Source organism: Myxine glutinosa, chromosome 1, assembly GCF_964187855.1.
Source record: "Myxine glutinosa chromosome 1, kmMyxGlut1.1, whole genome shotgun sequence".
NCBI lineage: Eukaryota > Metazoa > Chordata > Myxini > Myxiniformes > Myxinidae > Myxine > Myxine glutinosa.
In genome coordinates this window covers 364,502,082-364,522,797 of record NC_136261.1, presented here as the reverse complement: position 1 = coordinate 364,522,797, position 20,716 = coordinate 364,502,082, and the positions used below count along the sequence as shown (strand labels likewise).

Below are 20,716 nucleotides of genomic sequence, written 5' to 3'. Positions count from 1 at the left end.
TGGAAGTTTACCGCCGTTGATGCACCGTATTTCACACCACCTTATTTAACACGTTAAATTCGTTATTTGTGCCAGTCGAGTCCTTTTTGACGTCCCTAAAAACAGTTCCTTTCCTATTTGGAATCATTTTCAATTTTGTTAGTCTACCAGACAGACAAACAACTACCTCACTCCTGTCTGCGCATGCATGCTTGGGAAGATATTCCATCCAATTTTCAAAAAATCATACCCAAAGTACTGCTAAACTGCTGTTCCATGTTCCAATTGGTGTTCCACAGTATTAAAAAAAAACATAGACCGACATCTGTAGACAGACTGATGGAATGGACCCATTGCTTAACTCCACCTTTCGCTTCACCCACGGGGTAACGAGATGGTAAGAATTCCAGGCACAGCACATGGAAATGGTAAATACCTCGTTTGAGGGATCTAACAGAAGACAAATATGCCCCCGTCACCACCACCCTCCCTACTACCCCCCTCTCCGATCATTCGTTTCATTAAACAAAGAAAAAAAGTGAATGCATCAGGTACTTACAAAAAACTCAAAGAAGATACTCGCATCGATGTACTGGTACTCAAAGCTGACTCTACCAGGCTTTTTCAAATCGACCGAGTAGACGAGCGATGCCGTGCATTCGTCCACATTGGAGGCGACCACATGCTGCCACGGCATCCAGTGGGAACTGAGCAGGGCGAGATCAAAAGTAGCAGAAATGTCCTAGGCAGCTCTGACAGCACATCCAAGATGTCATATTTTGATAAAATAAAAACATTTAGGCAAACACAGGATGCTTTCCCCCAATGTCCTAATGGGTTCGGTAATGAGTAATGACAAACAGCAAGAGGCCCAATATATTTTCAATGCCTTTCAAGATGCAACAATAACGACAAGAAAATAAATAAATAGTTATGGTTTGGAAGATCCGTATTCAAAACAAAGCAACACCAACGAGAACAGTAGCCCAATCCAACGTTTCAACCACAGACTTGTTTTTATCCGGGTATATGCAGGCATCGTGTGCCAGGTGTGCTAGCACCTGCTTAAGGGTGAGGTTTCTTTTTCTATTTGTATGCAATATTAAGCTCCATTTATCAATTCAATTAAAGTTTGCAAAGATAAGCAACTCAAATATTTAAAACTTCCAGTTTATATAAACATATCGATACATAGCAACTTCGATATTGGACGAGATTACCAGAGAAGAGGAGATTCTTTACAAGTTCTAGAGAGAAGAGGAAGAGCACGTCTCTCTCTCTCTCGATCTGAAGAAGGAGCTTCACCATTGTGTGCAATTTTGAGTATAACTTTTGGAGCGGTTTTGAATGAATAGTGAGGAGCTCTTGGCTGCGTGGGCAGCATTGTGAGGGAGGTTTTGGCTGTGGGGCTCTTCGGAGGCGGTGGAGGCCGCGATCGAGGTGAAGGAGGCCATCCTGTCTGCTTGCCTCATGCTGGTGGCTACTTCCAGAGCGGCTTGGCCGCCACCTTGTGCCAGGTTCCCGCCGGATAGACATCGAGCTCTGGGCCTCAACCCCAGCTGCCAACCTCGCAGAGGAACTCGTGAGGCAAGTTAAAAAAGTGCACTATAAAAACCAGTTTTTTTATAGACCAGTGCACTATTAAAAAAAGAACTTTTTATTTTATTTTATCTTTCCCTTTGTCCGTTTTTGAGTCTGCATGTGGAGGTACCTCAGTTAGAATTGTAGTTTACCTCACCTTTCATTTATATTATTTGGGATAGTTTTATTAAATAATATTTGTTGAATTTTACTGTCGTGTTTCTTTGTTTGTGGTTTCGGAATAAACTCGTGTGTTTCGTCAGGCAAACGCTTCGCCTCCCTTCATTCCACGCCCGACAAAATCCTACCGCCATTATTTTGGGCAGCTGCCTCAGGAGTAAAACTGTCTCGGTTATCCGTCACCCAGCGGTCTTAATCGCTGGTGACAGGACAATACCATTTATTTTGCTTGCATTGTTTTAGAGCCCTACATGACTCAAAATACAAGTTTGTCACCGGTACCCCACAAGCAGTCCTGTATTACTTATATATATTGTTGCGGTTTTTAGAACCTTCACTTATAAAATAATAAGCCTTGTAAATAATTCCCTGTAAATATCCCCATCTTCCAAAGGTTAAAGGTCGCACCCTAGTTAGGCCATGGACAACACGTAGGACACCATAGGAACCTCTCTAGTTATTTCCTTAGTATGTGTTTTAGGTAAGGCTCTGTTTCCAATAGTTTGACTCTGCGTTGTATTAATCAAATAACACAGGCCCCAAAAATATCCCCTTTCAAAGCTTCGGCGGCGACTTTTCCTTTGGTAAGGCGCCATTGACCACGCGGCCGAGTTTGGAGAAGGGGGAGGAGCGCCAGGAACCAAGGCGTGGCTCCATCAACGTGTCCTCACGACCAATCAGGGCCGAGGCGTGTTCACCGGTAGGCGTACCCAAGAGCACGCGGGTTGATTTGTAATGCACGTCATACAAGCGCCGCGGGCGGACTACTTCAAGGACGGGAGTTGGAGTTGAGCTGCGAGGGTTGTGACGGGAGAGCTGCAGCGGCAAAGAGAAGATGTGCTGCTACGAGCTGAGACAAGCTGCTTCAAGGACGACAGCTGGGACACCACTGCCAATATCAGAGTCCGGAACGTTATTAACCTCCTTCCCCGAATATAAACCCCGTTGTTAACCCAGGGTCCGCTCGCGTTCGACCGCCCGCGACCAGCGCTGCCTGCCGGGGTACACTGTGAACCAGGACCGGAGCCACGCGGTTCATCTACCGATACCTTCCTTCCCTACCGAACATTCCTCCATACGTGTAAGTCTGTTTGTGTTGTCTTGGGCGTGATATATAAGACTGCATATGGCTGCCCTGTGTATCTGCTTCTTCCTCCACCATTGTACATTCTTCCTTTCGTTTCCTCTTTTAGTGTTGTAATAAATTCTGTGTTCTTCCTTCACTTTGGTTTCCTCTCCATTCGATCGCCTTAGTCTTTTCTTTCCATTGAATATACGTGGCACGATTTCGGCAATCGCTCAGAATCGGGTTAGTCCTTTTGTTAACGGCTCGGGCTTCGGATTGCTAACCGCTCGGCAAATTCCATCTTGTCCGCGGTCCGAGCGGGAATTATCTCCCTGCTTTGCAGAAAGATTGGCACGCAGGTATTTGGGACCTCCATTGACCAATCACCCTGGCCAATCTCGCCCGCAAAGGAGCGTTATAGTTTCCAGGATCGGGAGACGGCCAGCTTAAAAGACAAGGGGACTAACCCCCCCCCTTGGTAACGGGAGTGCCGTACCCCGAATCCGCAACAATTGGTGTCAGGAGTGGGATTGGATCCGAACCAAATTTTTCTACCTGTAAAAAAAAAAATTGGTCAAAAATTACGAGCGGCCAAAATTTTTATTAAAACCCAAATTAAGGTCGTGCCATGGATAGTCAAGGCGATCAGATGCCGGTGAGGGAAAACGAGGAAGTGGAAGAGGGGGTAGAATCAACCCAGGACCCCAGGGAAGAAGTGGGAGTAATGGAGGAGGAGGTTGAAGAAGGTGCGGTCGAGGGGGTTGCAGGCACACAAAATGGCGGCGCCTCGCACATGGCCGTGGCAGCCGAGCCCGCGGTGCCAATGGACTGGGGCTCATTTATGGCTGAAATGAGGGCCTTAATGGGCAAGCATGATGAAAACATGAAAGAATGGAGGAGCGACAGGGAAGAGATGAGGGAGGAATCCAGGTGTGGAATAAAAGCATTGGGGAAGAGCATTGATCGCATGTTGAGCGAAGAGGTCCCATCGGTATGCAACCGATTTGATTCGAATCGGTAGCACGATTTGAGAAGAGTGGGGGAAGCGAGTTAGAGCAAAGCACAGCCGGGTGGACCAGGATAGAAATCGCGACTCAGGGTGTCAAAAACCCGACGGCCGCCGAATTGGACAAGGTAAATTCATATGTGCCGGCGGCCGTCGAGGACAAAGAGAAAGAAATAATTCAAATTGACGTTGGAGAGACGGCAGTCACAGAGATTAAATTGGAGATTGGAATGGAATATGCACAAAATCCATGTTCGCATCATGATGCCGTGCTTGTTAACCCCAATGAAAGTTTGCAGCTGCGTCCGGAGAAAAGGATCCCAAAGGTGAGTCGGGCTGTATATGGTGCGAAAATGTTTAGCGCGAAAACATTTTTGCGCGCTTGGGGTTCAGACGTCACCCGGGCGCTGGTGGAAGGTCCTTTGTGCGCTGCGTGAAAGTGAATGGTGCGCGTGGGCGAACGGCGCTGGAGTGTATGTGTGATAGAGTGTGAGATGGACGGAGAGAGTGTGCGGGGATGCACACCCGAGTTGGTTGTGGAGCACGTGCAGAAGAGTGCACACTCATGGGTAGGTGTGCGCTGAGTGGGTGTGCAACAGTGTGCACACCCACGAGTGGTACGGGGTACGTACCGGGAGAGTGCGCAAGACGGTGCGTGAGGGAGGTGTGTTAAGGAGTGTGTGATGACAGAGTGTGCGAGGAGAATGGGTGCGCAAGAATGTGCGCGAGAGCGTGTGGTGAGCGTTATGAGTCGACCTGAGTATGGAGCGAAAGAGAATGCACGAGCGAGTACAGTGGTAGAATGAATGGAGTGTATGAGAAGCACTGGAGCGCATGGATGTGTGAGAGAGGAGTGGGTCGCGGGATGTGTGTGTGAGGATGCGACCCCAGCATCGACGCGGACCGGGTTAGCGTTTAGGCTGACGGATAGCCGACGCGAGCTCTCGGTCCGCCGGGCCCTTTGTGTGCTGCGGGGACCAGCCGGGATCGGCAGTGCGGCGGTTTCGCAAGGACCGCCGTGCACGATCCGGGCCGGGCCCCGCCCTGTATGGTCGATTCCGCGCTTTGCCAGGCAAGGCGACCGGCCTGGTTCGAGGGAAGGTAGGAGGGGTCGGAACGGCGCCCCCTTGCGGTGGCGACGTTTCGGCCGGGCAAGGCCGAGCCATCGCTCTTGGGAGCGCAAGGCGTTGCGCCGGGATGGTGCCTGGTGTCTTGGCCCAACAAAACCTCCTCCCCTGAATCGAATGCCAGACAGACTCAACCTGCAATAGACCAAACCACCCGTTTGCATTGCTCGACTTTACGAAGCCGAGTTGTAAAGAATGCATGGACGCACCGAGGAAGCTCAAGTGTCGCAGACTATTGTGATGATGAAGATTGTTTGAATATGATACCCAGTGTCGGGGGATGGTAGCTCTACCATCCCTCACACTGGGGGCAAAGGAGCATTAGGTTATGGGGTATGGCTATACAAACCAGCCCGGGAGGGTTAGGTTATTGTAGGGATCTAGAAATGACCATAGGGACCAGAGTTAAGTAGGAACATTGTACAAGTAGTGTGGACGTAGAATAGATTAGTTGGATGATAATGACGAGGGAGTGCATAGTTTTAAGGGATGACAGGGAAAGCACGAGTCTTAGAAGGGAAATAGTTAGCTTAGAATCCTTAGATGATGCAGTGTGTTTGTGGTACTGGTGAGAGTATTGAAATGAGGCAATGGTGTGCTGGTGAGGATGCTGAAGCGAGGCAATGCTCGAGAGCGATGTGTGTGTGTGTGTAAAAGTGATGTATTGTGAGAGCAATATGGATGAATGTGTAAGTGTATTGAGTGCATTGACTTGCAAGGTGTGCAAGTGCATGAATGGTATGGAGTGGAGTGTGGAATACGTGGAGTGGAGTGTATGGTGCGAAGGAGTGGATGGGGGAAGGATGGACCCCTTTCACGAGTACCCGGGGAAGGTAGTTTAAGAGTAGGTCGAGGGAGTAGGTAAATTGTGGTTGGATATTGGCATCTGTGGTGCGGGTAGTTGCACAGAGGTGTTGTGTTGGGTGCATTAGTGGAACGAAATTGGCTGGGCGTGTGGCCTGTTGGTAAGTATGGTTAGTTGAGCACTCCGCCACTGTTAGTCTGTCGGCCAGGTAAGGCCGCAGGAGGCTCTGGGAGCCAGTAGTAGTTCAATGGGGCCCAGGATCCCAGGAGAGGACCCAGGTAGCCCGACGCAAGAGAGGGCACTAGGGGGTGAGAGCCAAAGGGCCTTCCCCCAGATAGGTTAGGGTGAGGAGCAGGTAAGCTCGGGTGGCGACGTTCAGTGGCGGAGGTGTGCAGGTGAGCGGACCTGCTGGTGAGCCACACGACCCAGCCCTGAAATTGTGCGAGAGCACAGGGAGTAGGATTGGGGGAGTGAGACCCCAAATTGGAGAGCACCACAGTATGTTCAATGGGAATTGGTTCTTAGAACCACATAGAGTAATGATGGCCAATGATTTGGCAGGGAAAGACCCCGGGTAGAGGTAAGTGTTAATGTCATTTAGAAGGTAGTTCGGATTGAAAATCTCTTCGCACCATCCGCATCCACTCACCTGAGGTGAGAAGACTCCACACCGTTTTGTGCAAATGTTTGGTTGGTTTAAAAGACGCATCTTGACTTGGGGAGGACATTGTTCGTGGTTCCATCTCCTCCTCCTTAGGAGGGATTGATGAGGAATTGGGATTGATGGCAAATTTGGTTCAGAGGGATTGATGACGAATTTGGAATTAGGGGAGATATGGGGAAGACAAGACGATAGCGACGGATTTGTAAATTGTGTCGATACGGGGAGAGGCAAGGGGTAGTGTAGGTGACATGGGCGGTGACGAACGGTAGGGACGGGCTTTCTCAGCTCGCTCTCCCGCGCCCCTCATTTTGCATTGCCTTGTAAGATGTGTACCCTTGCGCCCTTACCCATCGCTAACTCTGCTTTGTCTTCCTTCCCCACTCATGGACCGTGGTCTTTGGGTACCGAGGGGAAAGTGTGCAGGCGTCGTAGTTGTGCGCCCGCACCCTCGCTGCTTGCCTGCCTGGACCGGTACACCACCTATGGACCACACATTTGTGGCCAAGCCACTTATGGACCACACGTTTTTGTGGCCGAGCACCACTATATGGACCACACGTCTGTGGCATAGCATCTCTGCTGGCGCGACCTTTGCTGCCAGCATCTTGCTTGCGGACCATGGTCAAGGTGGCACCTATGCCAAGCAGGTGGACCACCTTAGTTGGCCCCTGCTGGCCTTAATTTTAAAAAAAATGGACGCGGGTTGTGCCCTTTTTTATTTACTAAATAGGCCGCAAGCAAAGAACATCAAGGAAAACACCAAGAAACATCGGCCCAGCAGCCATCGGCCCAGCTGAGAAGACGCCAGTTCATTTACTTGTTGAAATGTATGACTGTGCATTCAATGGTGCTTTTTGGTGGTGCTTTTTGTGCTTTTTGGTGCACTGGAATATCAATTGTGCATCTCTGTGCATGTGGGTATGGTGTATCGGTACAGTGCAGTGCATGACCTTTCCTCTTTTCAAACCATCTGCTTTTTGTCTCCCAAAAGACAGGTCCTGGGTTTTAGTTGTAAATAATCAAAATAGTTAGTCTTTGTAAATAATGCTCCCCACCGGTTTATGTGTAGTTTGCAAATTAATTCCGCAATTCGGTTAGTCTGTGGGCGTGAGTCTGCCAGGTAGAATGCAACGCAGCAGGCGGGACATATCTAGTTTTTAAAATGTCACACTCAGGGTGAGGTTAAAAGTAGAGGGTAACCACACCTAAGTGTCACATATAATTGTAAAAGATATCCCTTGTGAAACGGCCCGGGACGGATGTGGAGAAAGGGAGGGTGCTGTGTTACGGTTTTTAGAACCTTCACTTTGTAAATAATAACCCCTTGCAAATAATTCCCTGTACATATTCCCATTTGCTAAAGGTTAAAGGTCGCACCCTAGTTAGTCCATGTACAACATGTATGACACCATAGCAACTCTAGTTATTTCATTCGTATGTGTTTTAGGTAAGGCTCTGTTTCCAATAGTTTGACTCTGCGTTGCATTAATTAAATAAGATAGGTCCCAAAGTTTCCCTTTTCAAAAGCTTCGGCGGCGACTTTTCCTTCCCTCGTACGCCATTAACCATGCGGCCAAGTTGGAGAAGAAGGGGGAGGAGCGCCAAGAACGGAGGCGTGGCCCCGTCAACATGTCACCAAGGGAGGAGCCGGTGAGCCCTCGCGACCAACCAGGGCAGAGGCGAGTTCACCGGTGGGCGTGTCTAAAAGTGCGAGGCTTGATTTGAGGGCGCGTAATATAAGCGCCGCATCGGACTACTTCAGGGACGGGAGGAGAGAGGAGAGACGAGGGAGAGAGAAGGCGTGCTTCTGACGAGAGCTGGTGACGGGGTCATGAGCTGTGAGCTGTGACGAGAGCTGCAACGTTGAGAGCCTCCCTCCCCGATATACGAACCCCAATCATTAACTAAAGTCCGCTCGCGTTCGACCGCCTGCGAACAGCGCTGCCTGCCGGGGTTTTCGCAGCGAAACTGCAGCGTGGATCGGGGTACAGCGTGGACCAGGGCCGGAGCCACGCTGTTCATCTGCTGAGACCTTCCCTTCCTACGAACATTCCTCCCTACGTGTAAGTCTGTTTGTGTTGTCCTGGGCATGATATTTAAGACTGTATAAGGCTACACTGTGTCTTGCTTCTTCCTCTTCCATTGTACATTCTTGCCCTTTCGTTTCCTCTTCAGTATTGTTAATAAATTCTGTGTTCTTCCTTACTTTGGGTTTCTTCTTCATTCGATCGTCTTAGTCTTTTCTTTCCATTGAATATACGTGGCACGATTTCGGCAATCGCTCAGAATCGGGTTAGTCCTTTTGGTAATGGCTCGGGCTTCGGATTGCTAACCGCTCGGCAAATTCCATCTCGTCCACGGTCCGAGCGGGAATTATCGCCCTGCTTTGCGGAGAGATTGGCATGCAGGTATTTGGGACCTCCATTGACCAATCATGCTGGCCAATCTCGCCCGCAAAGGAGCGTTATAGTTTCCAGGATCGGGAGACGGCCAGCTTAAAAGACAAGGGGACTAACCCCCCCTTGGTAACGGGAGTGCCGTACCCCAAATCCGCAACAATATATATATATATATATATATATATATATATATATATATATATATTGTTGCGGAGATGAGGACTGTATTTTTTTGATTGTGTGCTGTATTATTATTATTATTGTTTATTCTGTGCCCCCCTACCTCCGGAGCTGTGTAAAGGTGAAAGGGCATCCCATAATTAGTCCACAAGCATATACATCAGCCAAATAATAGAATACCCCTGTTGATAGTTATCTCTTATTCTGTGTTTTAGAGTAAGGCTGTGTCTCCCATTAATTGAAGTACTCCATTGCACCAGTGAAAGAGAATAGATCCCCTTTCCTTCCCATCCCCAAAATCTCCATTTCCTTTTACATCCCCTTCCGTCATTGCCGGGCCTCGATTCTCAATTACCTCCCCTCCAATAACCGCCATTGAACATGTGCTCGAATCGGAGAAGAAAGGCGTGCCCGCCCGTCGTCATCAAGGGCGGAGCCAGAGGGTCGCGCGACCAACCAGGGCCGAGGTGAGCACTCCGATGGGCGTGTCCAAAAGGCCGGCGGCTTAATCGCCGGAGGCGCTATAAAAGGCGCACGCAAGAAGCAAGAGAGAGAGTCGTGAGTTGGTCGTCAAGAGAGAGTCGTGAGGAGTCAGTCAGTGGAGTCGGTGGTCAGTTGGTTGCGTTGGTTGCACTTTGAGTTGAGACAAGGAGGGAGGAAAAAGAGCTGGGTCATCAGAGCAAGAGCGCGTAAGGAGGAGAGAACCCGTCATGCCAGACCCCCCCCCCCCCCCCCCACCAGCGCATCGGCTCCACCAAGCAGCTCCGACCCGTGATCCCGCGCACACGACAGGCCCGGTGGCATCAGCGGCCGTCGAGGTCCAGCCGACGTCCCGTGCGGGATCAAGCTCCAGCCAGCTCCGTGCCGTCCCCCCCCCCCCCCCCCCCCTCCAGCCACACACCTCCTTCCAGCAATCCACTCTGCAATTCCCCGCGTGAGTCAGTGTCTTTGTTTGTTCTGTCCTGGGAATAAGTTAAGCCTGTATAAGCTAGTATTTTCACTGTGTCACCTGCGTCTTATGTGCTTGTAAATAAACGTGACTGCTTTCTTTTTGCTTATGTGTGTAAATAGTCAATAAATTCAGTAGTATTTCCAAACCTTTTTGTCTTCTTCTTCTTCTTCACATCCGTGTCGCCTTTGTCTTTTCCCTATTGAATAGCTGCGGTGCGATCCGGCCAACGTTCGGGTGGAATCGGGTGAGTCGGGGATCCTGTAACGGTCGCGGTTGGACCATCCGCTCGGCCCATCATAACATCTAAACCGCGATCAGTAACAATATATATATATATATATATATATACATATATATATATATATATACATATATATATATATATATACATATATATATATATATATATATATATATATATATATATATATATATATATATATATATATATATATACATATACATATATATACATATATATACATATATATATATATATATATATATATATATATATATATATATACATATATATATATATATACATATACATATACATATATATACATATATATACATATAAATAAAATAAACAACAAGTACCCTCCTCTACCGCCCCCCTCCCCCCTTCATTTTGCTCCAAAAGGCCGATCATTGGAGTACATAACACAAACCATTATAATCAGAAGAAAATGTGGTTTGAAAAGCCAACAGTAATGGTTACAGGCAGACGTTGTACCAAAAAAGCAATGTTGCAATAATTTCTGAATGTGGCCTGCCAGCCAAGTACAGCATGAACTTGCACACAATGTTCAGACATGTCCTTGAAAAAGTGCCCAAAGAATGAGAACAGCTGTAAGAAGGAATACGAGTTTATGGACAGATAGGTAAAACAATCGCCAACATCAAGTCAGTTCAGCATTATAATAATAATAATAATAATGCATTTATTTTATATAGCGCTTTTCAGGAAGCCCAAAGACGCTTTGACAGAGTGCAAAACATAATGCATAGCAAAACATAAAGACAATTGCAAAAAAAGAAGAATCAATAGGGAAATATTCAAAGCACAAAGGAGGGAGAAGGAGAGGAGATAGTCAGGGGTTAGATGCTGTGGGTTAAATGTTGAATGCAGTGTTGAACAGGTGGGTCTTGAGTGATGTTTTGAATGTGGTGAGTGAGGAGGAGTCTCTGATGGTGTGAGGTAGCGAGTTCCAGAGGGTGGGAGCAGCGATGGAGAAGGCCCTGTCCCCCCAGGATCTAAATTTGGTCCGGATGGGGGGGGGGCAGGAGGTTGGTACCAGCAGAGCGGAGGTTGCAGGTGGGAGTGTGTCTGGAGAGGAGGTCAGCCAGGTAGGATGGGGCCAGGTTATGGAGGGCTTTGTAGGTCAAGAGGAGGATTTTGTACTGGATTCTCTGGGAGATGGGGAGCCAGTGAAGCTTGTAAAGGACGGGGGTGATGTGGTCACGGGTCCGGGAATGGGTGAGTAGACGGGCAGCGGAGTTCTGAATGTATTGGAGTTTATTGGTGATTGTTGAGGGTGAACCATAAAGGAGGCTATTGCAGTAGTCCAGACGGGAAGTGATGAAGGCGTGGATGAGGGTTTCTGCAGCCATGGAGGAGAGGGATGGACGGAGACGGGCGATGTTTTTCAGGTGAAAGAAGGCTGTCTTTGTGATCTGTTTAGTGTATTTGTCGAAGGAGAGGGTTTGGTCAAAGATGATGCCAAGATTCCGGATGTGAGGGGAGGTGGATACTGGGAAACCGTCGATGTTGAGGGCAAAGTTATGGGTGGACTTGGTGAGCGTTTTTGGGCCAATGATGATTATTTCAGATTTATCACAGTTAAGTTTGAGGAAGTTGATTTGAAGCCAGGATTTTATTTCAGTGATGCAGTTTGTCAGGATAGAGTGGGTGGCGGTGGAGATGGACTTGGTGGAGATGAAAAGCTGGATGTCATCGGCGAAGCAGTGGAATTGGAGACCATGACGGCGGATTAAGTGACCGAGGGGGGACAGGTAAAGGATGAAGAGGAGGGGGCCAAGAACTGAACCTTGGGGGACACCTTGGGGGAGGGGAGCAGTGGGGGATTTGCAGTTATTGATGGAGATGAACTGACGTCTGTCAGAGAGGTATGATTTAATCCAAGAGAGGGCAGTGCCGGTAATGTTAAAGGTGGCTTCAAGTCGGGTGAGGAGGATGGTGTGATCGATGGTGTCAAAGGCGGCACTGAGGTCGAGGAGGATGAGAATGTTGAGGTTGCCAGCATCAGAGGAGAGGAGAAGGTCGTTGGTGATTTTGAGGAGAGCAGTTTCAGTACTGTGGTTGGAGCGGAATCCGGATTGGAATGTTTCATACAGGTTATTGGCAGAGAGGTGATGTTTGAGTTCAGTGGCTACAGCGCGTTCCAAAACCTTTGACAGAAAGGGTAGGTTGGAGATGGGTCTGAAGTTATTTAGGGTGTCAGGGTTTAGTCCAGGTTTTTTCAGAATGGGGGTAACAGCAGCAATTTTGAGGGATGGTGGGACGATGCCTGTAGACAGGGAGGAGTTTATTGTTGCAATGATAAGTGGAGAGAGAGCAGGAAGGGAGGCCTTGACAAAGCTGGAGGGGATGGGGTCAAGAGTGCAGGTGGCAGTTTTCATTCCGATGAGGAGTTCAGAGAGGTCAGTAGGGGAGACTGGGGAGAATTGAGACAGGGGATGGCAGGATAAGGGGGGGCAGGTGGTTTGAGGGGGAGCGGGTGCGGCGGTGGTCAAGCTGTTGTAGATGTTTTCAATTTTGCGTTGGAAGAATGAAAGGAAGGAGATGCAGTTGTCTATTGTGAATGACTGGGTGGTGGTGTTCAGGGGGCTGAGGAGTTTGTTTATTGTAGAGAAGAGTGCTTTTGGGTTTCCGGAGCCAGAGTGGATAATTTGAGAGTAGTAGGCGGAGCGGGCGCGGGAGAGGGCATCTTTATAGTGTTGTATGTGGTCCTTGTAGGCCTGGGAGTGAACTGTGAGACCTGTTTTATTGCGGAGTCTTTCAAGTTGGCGAGCACGAGTTTTCATCAGGCGGAGTTCAGGGGTAAACCAGGGAGCAGAATGGGTGAAAGAAACTGTTTTGGTTTTTATAGGCGCAAGTTGGTCAAGGCAGGAGGAGAGAGTGTGGTTGTAGTAGTCAGTGAGGTCAGAAGGGGTGTGGAGGTCAACGAAGGGAGAAGTGGACATTTTTTCAGAGAGGGTCGATGAGAATGAGGCAGGTGAAAGAGCGTTTAGCTTACGGAAGTTGATAGTGCGATAATGCCTTGGTGCTGGGGTGGGGATGTTGATGGTCAGAGTGATGGCTAGGTGGTCAGAGAGAGTGAGGTCGGAGCCAGAGAGATGGTGCAAAATTAGTCCAGTAGAGCAGACAAGGTCCAAAATGTGACCACGGTTATGGGTAGGAAAGTTGACATGTTGAGTGAGGTTAAAGCAGGTGAGTAAATCAGTGAAGTCAGTGGTTAGCGTGGAGTCAGTGGAGTCCATGTGGATATTGAAATCACCAAGGAGGAGGATTGAGGGGGAGAGGGAACATAGCTGGGTCAGAAAGTAGGAGAAGTCAGACAGGAATGATGGGTGTGGTTTGGGAGGGCGGTAGACAACAGCCATGACTGACTGTGTGTGACCAGAGAGTTTAAAAGCCAGGTGTTCAAATGATGGAGCAGATGAGATGGAGATGAGGTTGGTCTTGATGTCTTGTCGGTGAATAACGGCAATTCCACCACCTCGGCCCTCCGAGCGTGGTTTATTGATGTAAGAATATCCATTGGGTGTGGTGAGGTTGAGCGTGTAGTAGTCCAGTGGTTGTTGCCAGGTCTCAGTGAGACAGAGAAAGTCCAGTTTATTTTCCAGGATGTAGTCGTTCAGGATGAGGCATTTGTTGTTGAGGGACCGGGTATTGAACAGGGTGAGCTTGATGTTGTTTTGTAAGGCGGGTATGAATCCAGGTGATTTGGCCAGGGTTCGCAGACAGGAGGTGCGATTTTGTGCGTTGTTGTGACCAGGTGTGTTGGGCCGATGAGTGGGAGTGCGCTGAGCCGACCAGAGGATGGGGATGGAGTGACCTGATTGTAAATAAACAAACTTACGACCGGAGCCACGGTGAATGTACCTGGGTCGACGCAGGAGTCCATTCGATTTGATTGCAGAGATGCATGATGGGGTGGAGCGGGTTTTAAGCAGGAGAAGCCTTGCGGCGGAGTACCGCAGAGCCATGCCAGCAGGAGCGAAGGGACGAGCACGAGGCCAAGGGTGAGGAGGCGAAACAATCGACACAACCCACGGGAGTGGGCCCGAGGAAACAGCGAAGGAGCCGAGCAGGTGAAGCCAGGAGCAGAGCCGGGACCAGGCAGAGGGCAGACTGGAGCGAAGAGACGAGCGCGAGGCCAAGGTTGAGGAGGCAAAGCGGCAAATGCAGCGGCAAACGACCGCCGCCGCTAATCAAGATCACGGCGGCAAACCGCCACCACCGCCGCTGCAAACAATGGGCGGCACAACCCACGAGAGTGAGCCCGAGGAAACAGCGAAGGAGCCGAGCAGGTGAAGCCAGGAGCAGCAGAGCAGAGCCGGGACCGTGCAGAGGAAGACTCAATGGCCAAAAATCCGCCACGACCACCAGGAAAGCAAGATACGGACAATGGTCCAGTCAGAGAAGCGGCGAGCAAGTGACGCCAGCGTCCTCTCACGACCGGACCCAATATAGTGATATTAGTGATATTACCGAGTACAGTGATGGCCTTTAGGGAAATAATACTCGGCTGGTACCCCAGTTGCGGGTTGAAATCCAGCATTTACCAATGTGAAGTCTAAACTTCTGAAAACAGCGCAAGTCTCAGAAGAATTATAACATCACAATGGAGTTGTGGGTACCGTAAAGTGGGGTGAAATTGAACACTTTAAAGTTTTTTTCAATTTTGAAGAAGTAAGCAAAATAAATGTGTGGTATTACGGGCTTTAAATCCCCTCCAGGGTGTGACCTTTTAAACACCCCAATTTGCTGATCATCAGATTTGGGGTTGATGGGTTGTTTGTTTGTTTGTTTGTTTGTTTTCTATTCAGGCGGTCCAAGTCACCTCGTGCTTGGGGCATGTTTGAACAGCTACCGATTCACCAGGTTTGAACACCTACAAAGTGATGTGATGATATTCAAAGTATTACCCTAATTGGGGGGGGGGGGAGGGTGGGGTTAGGGGAGGTGGGGGCTTTGAACTGTTTCATCTATCTATAATTCCAGTAATCTCTGTGTGTTTGTTTGTTTGTCTGTGACCGCTGTTTCTCGACAACCACGGGTCCGATATACTTTAAACTTGCCAGGTATATTGCTGGGGACCCGAGGATGTGCCTTTTCAAGGTTTCATATTAATCGGACAATTACTTACCGAGCTATGTCCAAAAAACGATTCAACCAATCAGAGAGCAGCGAGCTATCGCGTGTGCCGAACGTGGCGAACACACTCTGCCTCGGATGGCACATTTGAGAGCGTATTCATTTATTTCACGTTTGCAAACTATGTTGGCGCTATGTTGGCGTTAAACTATGTTTTAAAACTAATAATAAAACTAATAAAAACTAATTTGCGATTCATCGTAACTGCGATATACGACCTTCCGGAGCTCCTGTGAGAGCGTGCGCCATTACGGATAGTACGGGTACGTGCATGCCATATGTTGGCGTTAAACTATGTTTTAAAACTAATTAAACGGACAAATTTCATGTCATGTTTCATGTAAATAGAGGGGGGGGGGGGGATTGTCACTGTACTCGCAAGCCGTTCGCCGTTCGCTTTGGCGTTGCGAATGAACCAAAACATTTCATGAACCAAACCATTTCATGTAAAGCGTTCGCCGTTCGCTTTGGCGTTGCGAATGGACCAAAACATTTCATGGACCAAACCATTTCATGTAAATAGAGGGGGGGATATAATTTTAGATATAGATATAGTACGGGCATGCCCTAGTCTATCTATAATTCCAGTAATCTCTGTGTGTTTGTTTGTTTGTCTGTGACCGCTGTTTCTCGACAACCACGGGTCCGATATACTTGAAACTTGCCAGGTATATTGCTGGGGACCCGAGGATGTGCCTTTTCAAGGTTTCATATTAATCGGACAATTACTTACCGAGCTATGTCCAAAAAACGATTCAACCAATCAGAGAGCAGCGAGCTATCGCGTGTGCCGAACGTGGCGAACACACTCTGCCTCGGATGGCACATTTGAGAGCGTATTCATTTATTTCACGTTTGCAAACTATGTTGGCGCTATGTTGGCGTTAAACTATGTTTTAAAACTAATAAAAACGAATTTGCGATTCATCGTAACTGCGATATACGACCTTCCGGAGCTCCCGTGAGAGCGTGCGCCATTACGGATAGTAATTCAATTAAAAACATAAAAACATTGTCCCAATTCAGTCAGAGCGAAGGGCGTTGTTTTAAGCGAAGAGCGTTTTATTTTTCCCCTTAAATTCAGTCGCCGGACGGTGAAAGCTTTTTTTTGGGGGCAGCTACTGGCAGCCACGTACGGCCAATCACAGGACACGTTGTTGTGTCGACGTGCCGTGTTGTTTTCCCTCGCGGTTTGGAATGTTTTTCCTTTTCATTTTTTTTCTCTTCTCTTTCTACTTGATGATGGTAGCAGTTCTGTACTCGCAAGCCGTTCGCCGTTCGCTTTGGCGTTGCGAATGGACCAAAACATTTCATGGACCAAACCATTTCATGTAAAGCGTTCGCCGTTCGCTTTGGCGTTGCGAATGGACCAAAACATTTCATGGACCAAACCATTTCATGTAAATAGAGGGGGGGGATATAATTTTAGATATATATATAGTACGGGCATGCCCTAGTTAGTTTAAAATGAGAACAATGCGATCATCGCCAATATGCCTCCGCATAGTCCCTGCCTGTGACAACAGCAAGATGCCCTCGTTGACCATCTTAAAAGGAAACAAGTTTGATTTAAATCCCTTCAGCTGTTCTTAAGTCTCACATTTTACCAGACATGACAGGTTTCACATCAATCAGTGAAGCGGTTTCGGAGAAGGGGATTTTTAAATATCGGCTTTCAAGCAAATCTGGCTGCTAAATCACGTGACCTAAAACATCATTTTCAAACTATATGCAGCAATGGTGTTAGATGACATTTCTAAAGCTTTGCATTGATAGGGTAAGCGGTTTCTGAGATATAATTATTTAATATTCTCCTTCAATCCAATATGGCTGCCACACCATGTGACCGATGACGTTTTCGTGATCAAACTTTAATCACGATGCCTAGTCGACGATACACGTAAAGTTTTGAGTCGATCGCTTCAGTGGTTTGGGAGAAGATGCTTTTTTAAGGTTTTAGGTTAAATCCAATGTGGCTGTCAAACCATGTGACCTATGTCATAAATGTAACATTTCAAATCAAATGGGTCATAGATTATGTGCATGCAATTTCAGATTTTTCATATGGCTGGTATACCACTTCACCGATGATGTCATCATTATCATGCTTTTGTTCCCCATTGTAAATACTTCACAATGTCCCAAGTTTCAAATTTTCTATTCAGCAGTTTCTGAGAATTTTTTTTTCCCGTTTAATCCAAGATGGTTGCCATACCACGTGACCTATGATGTCACAATTATCATAAAAACATTCTACATGGGTGTCGGTCATACCCTGAAAAGTTTCGTCTCAATCGGACATGTGGTTGCTGAGAAAAACAAGATTAAGCCCGTATGTACGGATGGACGAACAGACAAACCGAAAACAAAATGCCTCCGGCTACCTTCAGGGGTGGAGGCATAAAAAGTAGCTATGTAGCTACTTTTTATGCCCCCGCACCCTGAGGGTAGTGTTGTACAACACATCCGAATGAACATTGTAACAATTTTTCAAAGTCACCCCGGCGTTCAGTCACCCAACAGGCTCAAAAAGAACATTAGGGAAAACGGCAATGTTCCTGCACCACAGGATCATGTTTACCTATTTGTCCTCATCTTGAGGTTACAAGTGAATTATTAGCATAGAAGAAGCAAATTTTCAATATTTAGTAAAAAAGAATAATTTTGGAGTGTGTAAAGAATCAGAATGCAACACAAAACACCCCAGAAAAACATGCTTGGAAAACACGAGCAAAACGTTAAATGTGTTTATTTCAAATTCAATATTTTTATGGCATTTTCATCACAACCTTTGAAGAGAATGATCACTGTACTTCAAATTTGGCAAACAGCATATGTAAAGTATTTCAAATGTCCTGGACTAAAATAAATGAGATCCAGAACTTCACTTTTGTTTAAATGAATAGTTTCATTTGATAGGTTATGCTAATTTAGAAAAATGTTGAATATTTCAAGCGGTGAAACCTCTTCAATATTTGGTTACGTCCTTCCTCCCATCCGTCAGTCAAAAATGAAGGACCTTTCTAACCCACCATGTTTGACTCTAACTAAAGGGTTCTAAAGTGTAATTCTAAAGGGTAATTCTAAAGGATAATTCCAAAGGGTAAATATAAAGAGTAATTCTAAAGGTTTCTAACGTGTAATTCCAAAGGGTAATTCTAAAGGATAATTCCAAAGGGTAATTCTAAAGGATAATTCCAAAGGGTAATTCTAAAGGATAATTCCAAAGGGTAATTCTAAAGGGTAATTCTAAAGGATAATTCCAAAGGGTAATTCTAAAGGATAATTCCAAAGGGTAATTCTAAAGGATAATTCCAAAGGGTAATTCTAAAGGGTAATTCTAAAGGGTAAATATAAAGAGTAATTCTAAAGGTTTCTAACGTGTAATTCCAAAGGGTAATTCTAAAGGATAATTCCAAAGGGTAATTCTAAAGGATAATTCCAAAGGGTAATTCTAAAGGATAATTCCAAAGGGTAATTCTAAAGGGTAATTCTAAAGGGTAATTCCAAAGGGTAATTCTAAAGGGTAATTCTAAAGGGTTATAAAGGGTAATTCTAATGGGTTTCGTTTGTTTCTAGGCGCCCCTTTCATATTAAAAATGGCAAACTGAACCGCTTCCTTCTGTGGAGTCGTGATAGCACGATAGGAGAGCAGAAAGCGATAAACATTCCTCTGTTTCAATGGGGGAATGCCCGTTTTGCTTTTATGAGTGGAAGAAGGGTGAAGGGGGGTGGTGAGTGGTGTAAAGATGGGACATATTTTGGAAGGGGGATTGAGGAGGGATGGGGAAGCTAAGATGGGACAGATTTCCAATATTTGGAAGGGGGAGGTTAAGGCTTTGGTGGAGGGGTGGAGGTTGAGTAGTTGGTCCGTCTCAGCCTGGTATTCAAATATAAACTGCCACCCGGGTGTTCCGTTTCGCATGCAGTGCGTTACATCACTGTTTGCCATCCAATGGAAGAACATCAAGCTGAAGGAGCCATCTGCAAGGGCTTGTCATTGCTGGATGTCGAATATCTCAACAAGTCTTCTACGAAGAGTAGGTGAGCTATCACTGACACCCCGGACAATTAACAAACAATGACAAACAACTGACACTCTGGACAAAAATTCTACTCTGGACATGCTGCTTCTGCTGTCGCAACAATGGATGGAGGTCCTCAATGCCAAACAGGAAATCAGAGCCGTCTCCCTTGACATATCACGTGCCTTCGATACGGTCTGGCTCACCAAACTCTCCTCCTATGGTATCCATGGAAATCTCCATGCATGGCTTGCGGACTTCCTCTCTGGTCGTAGACAACGTGTGGCCCTGAATGGATTTCTCTCACCTTCCCTTCCTGTTCAGGCTGGAGTTCCCCAAGGCAGTGTTCTGGGCCCTGTGCTTTTTCTGGTCTCTATCAATGATCTCTCCGACTCTGGAAAATCCTCTCTATCTCTTTGCTGATGACTCCACTCTCTGCCGCTCCATTCCTCTTCCCTCAGATCGGCAGTCTGCAGCCTCCTCACTCTCTGAAGACCTGGACAAAATCACAGACTGGTCAAACAAGTGGAACATGTCTTTCAATCCTGACAAATCTCACACTCTTACTATGTCTCTCCGAAAAGACCGACTCGACAACCCTCCCATCCACTTTCTCAACAATCCTCTCCAAGAAGTTCTGTCGCTGAAGCTTTTGGGTCTCATTATCTGCCATGATCTTTCTTGGGAAAACCACATTTCCAAGCTGGCCTCCAAAGCCAGTCGCCGACTGGGCATCCTCCGTCGTGCGAAGTCCTTCCTCGGCACACCTGAGCTCCTCACCACATACAAGGCTTTCATCCGCAGCTCAATGGAATACTGTTCTCCCCTATGGGCCGGTGCTCCTGCCTCACACCCAGCTCGGCTTCACGCTGTTGAAACCAAACCTTTCAGAATCATTGGAATCTCCCGTGATGAAGCTATCTCCGAGGGCCTTTCGCTCACTCACCGCAGACAGGTAGGTGGTCTTTCTGTCTTCTACCGACTCCTCTCCGGCCTTGCTCCGCCAGCTCTCTCTGTGCTTTGTCCCCCAAATATTCCCACAGGTCGCACAAGATCTGCCAGCAACCCTCAGATGGTTAAACTGCCGAAATCTCGGCTCTCTGCTCACCTTCACTCTTTCATTCCTCTTTTCTCCCGCCTCTGGAACAAACTCCCACACTCCCTTCAATCCCAATCCTCCCTCCAGGTCTTTAAAACAGCTGTTCACCACCATCTCTTATCTTTCCCCATCCAAAACCTTGATCTTTTCTACCCCCACTAATTCACCCCAGATCCACCTTGTTTGAAATTCCAACTTCTTTCCTGGAAGTCCATATGTTTTATACCTCTCCCGCCCCCCCCCCCC

At 47.3% G+C, this 20,716-nt stretch overlaps 1 protein-coding gene across 1 annotated transcript in view; it reads right to left on the bottom strand.

Annotated features, from left to right (window-relative positions):
- Positions 1 to 20,716, bottom strand: part of LOC137414560 (endosome/lysosome-associated apoptosis and autophagy regulator family member 2-like) — a 155,734-nt gene that overhangs the window by 95,627 nt on the left and 39,391 nt on the right. Inside the window, exon 4 of the mRNA XM_078770035.1 lies at positions 539 to 686. Coding sequence (XP_078626161.1) covers positions 539 to 686 — 148 coding nt within the window. The remainder of the gene's footprint in view (positions 1 to 538; positions 687 to 20,716) is intronic.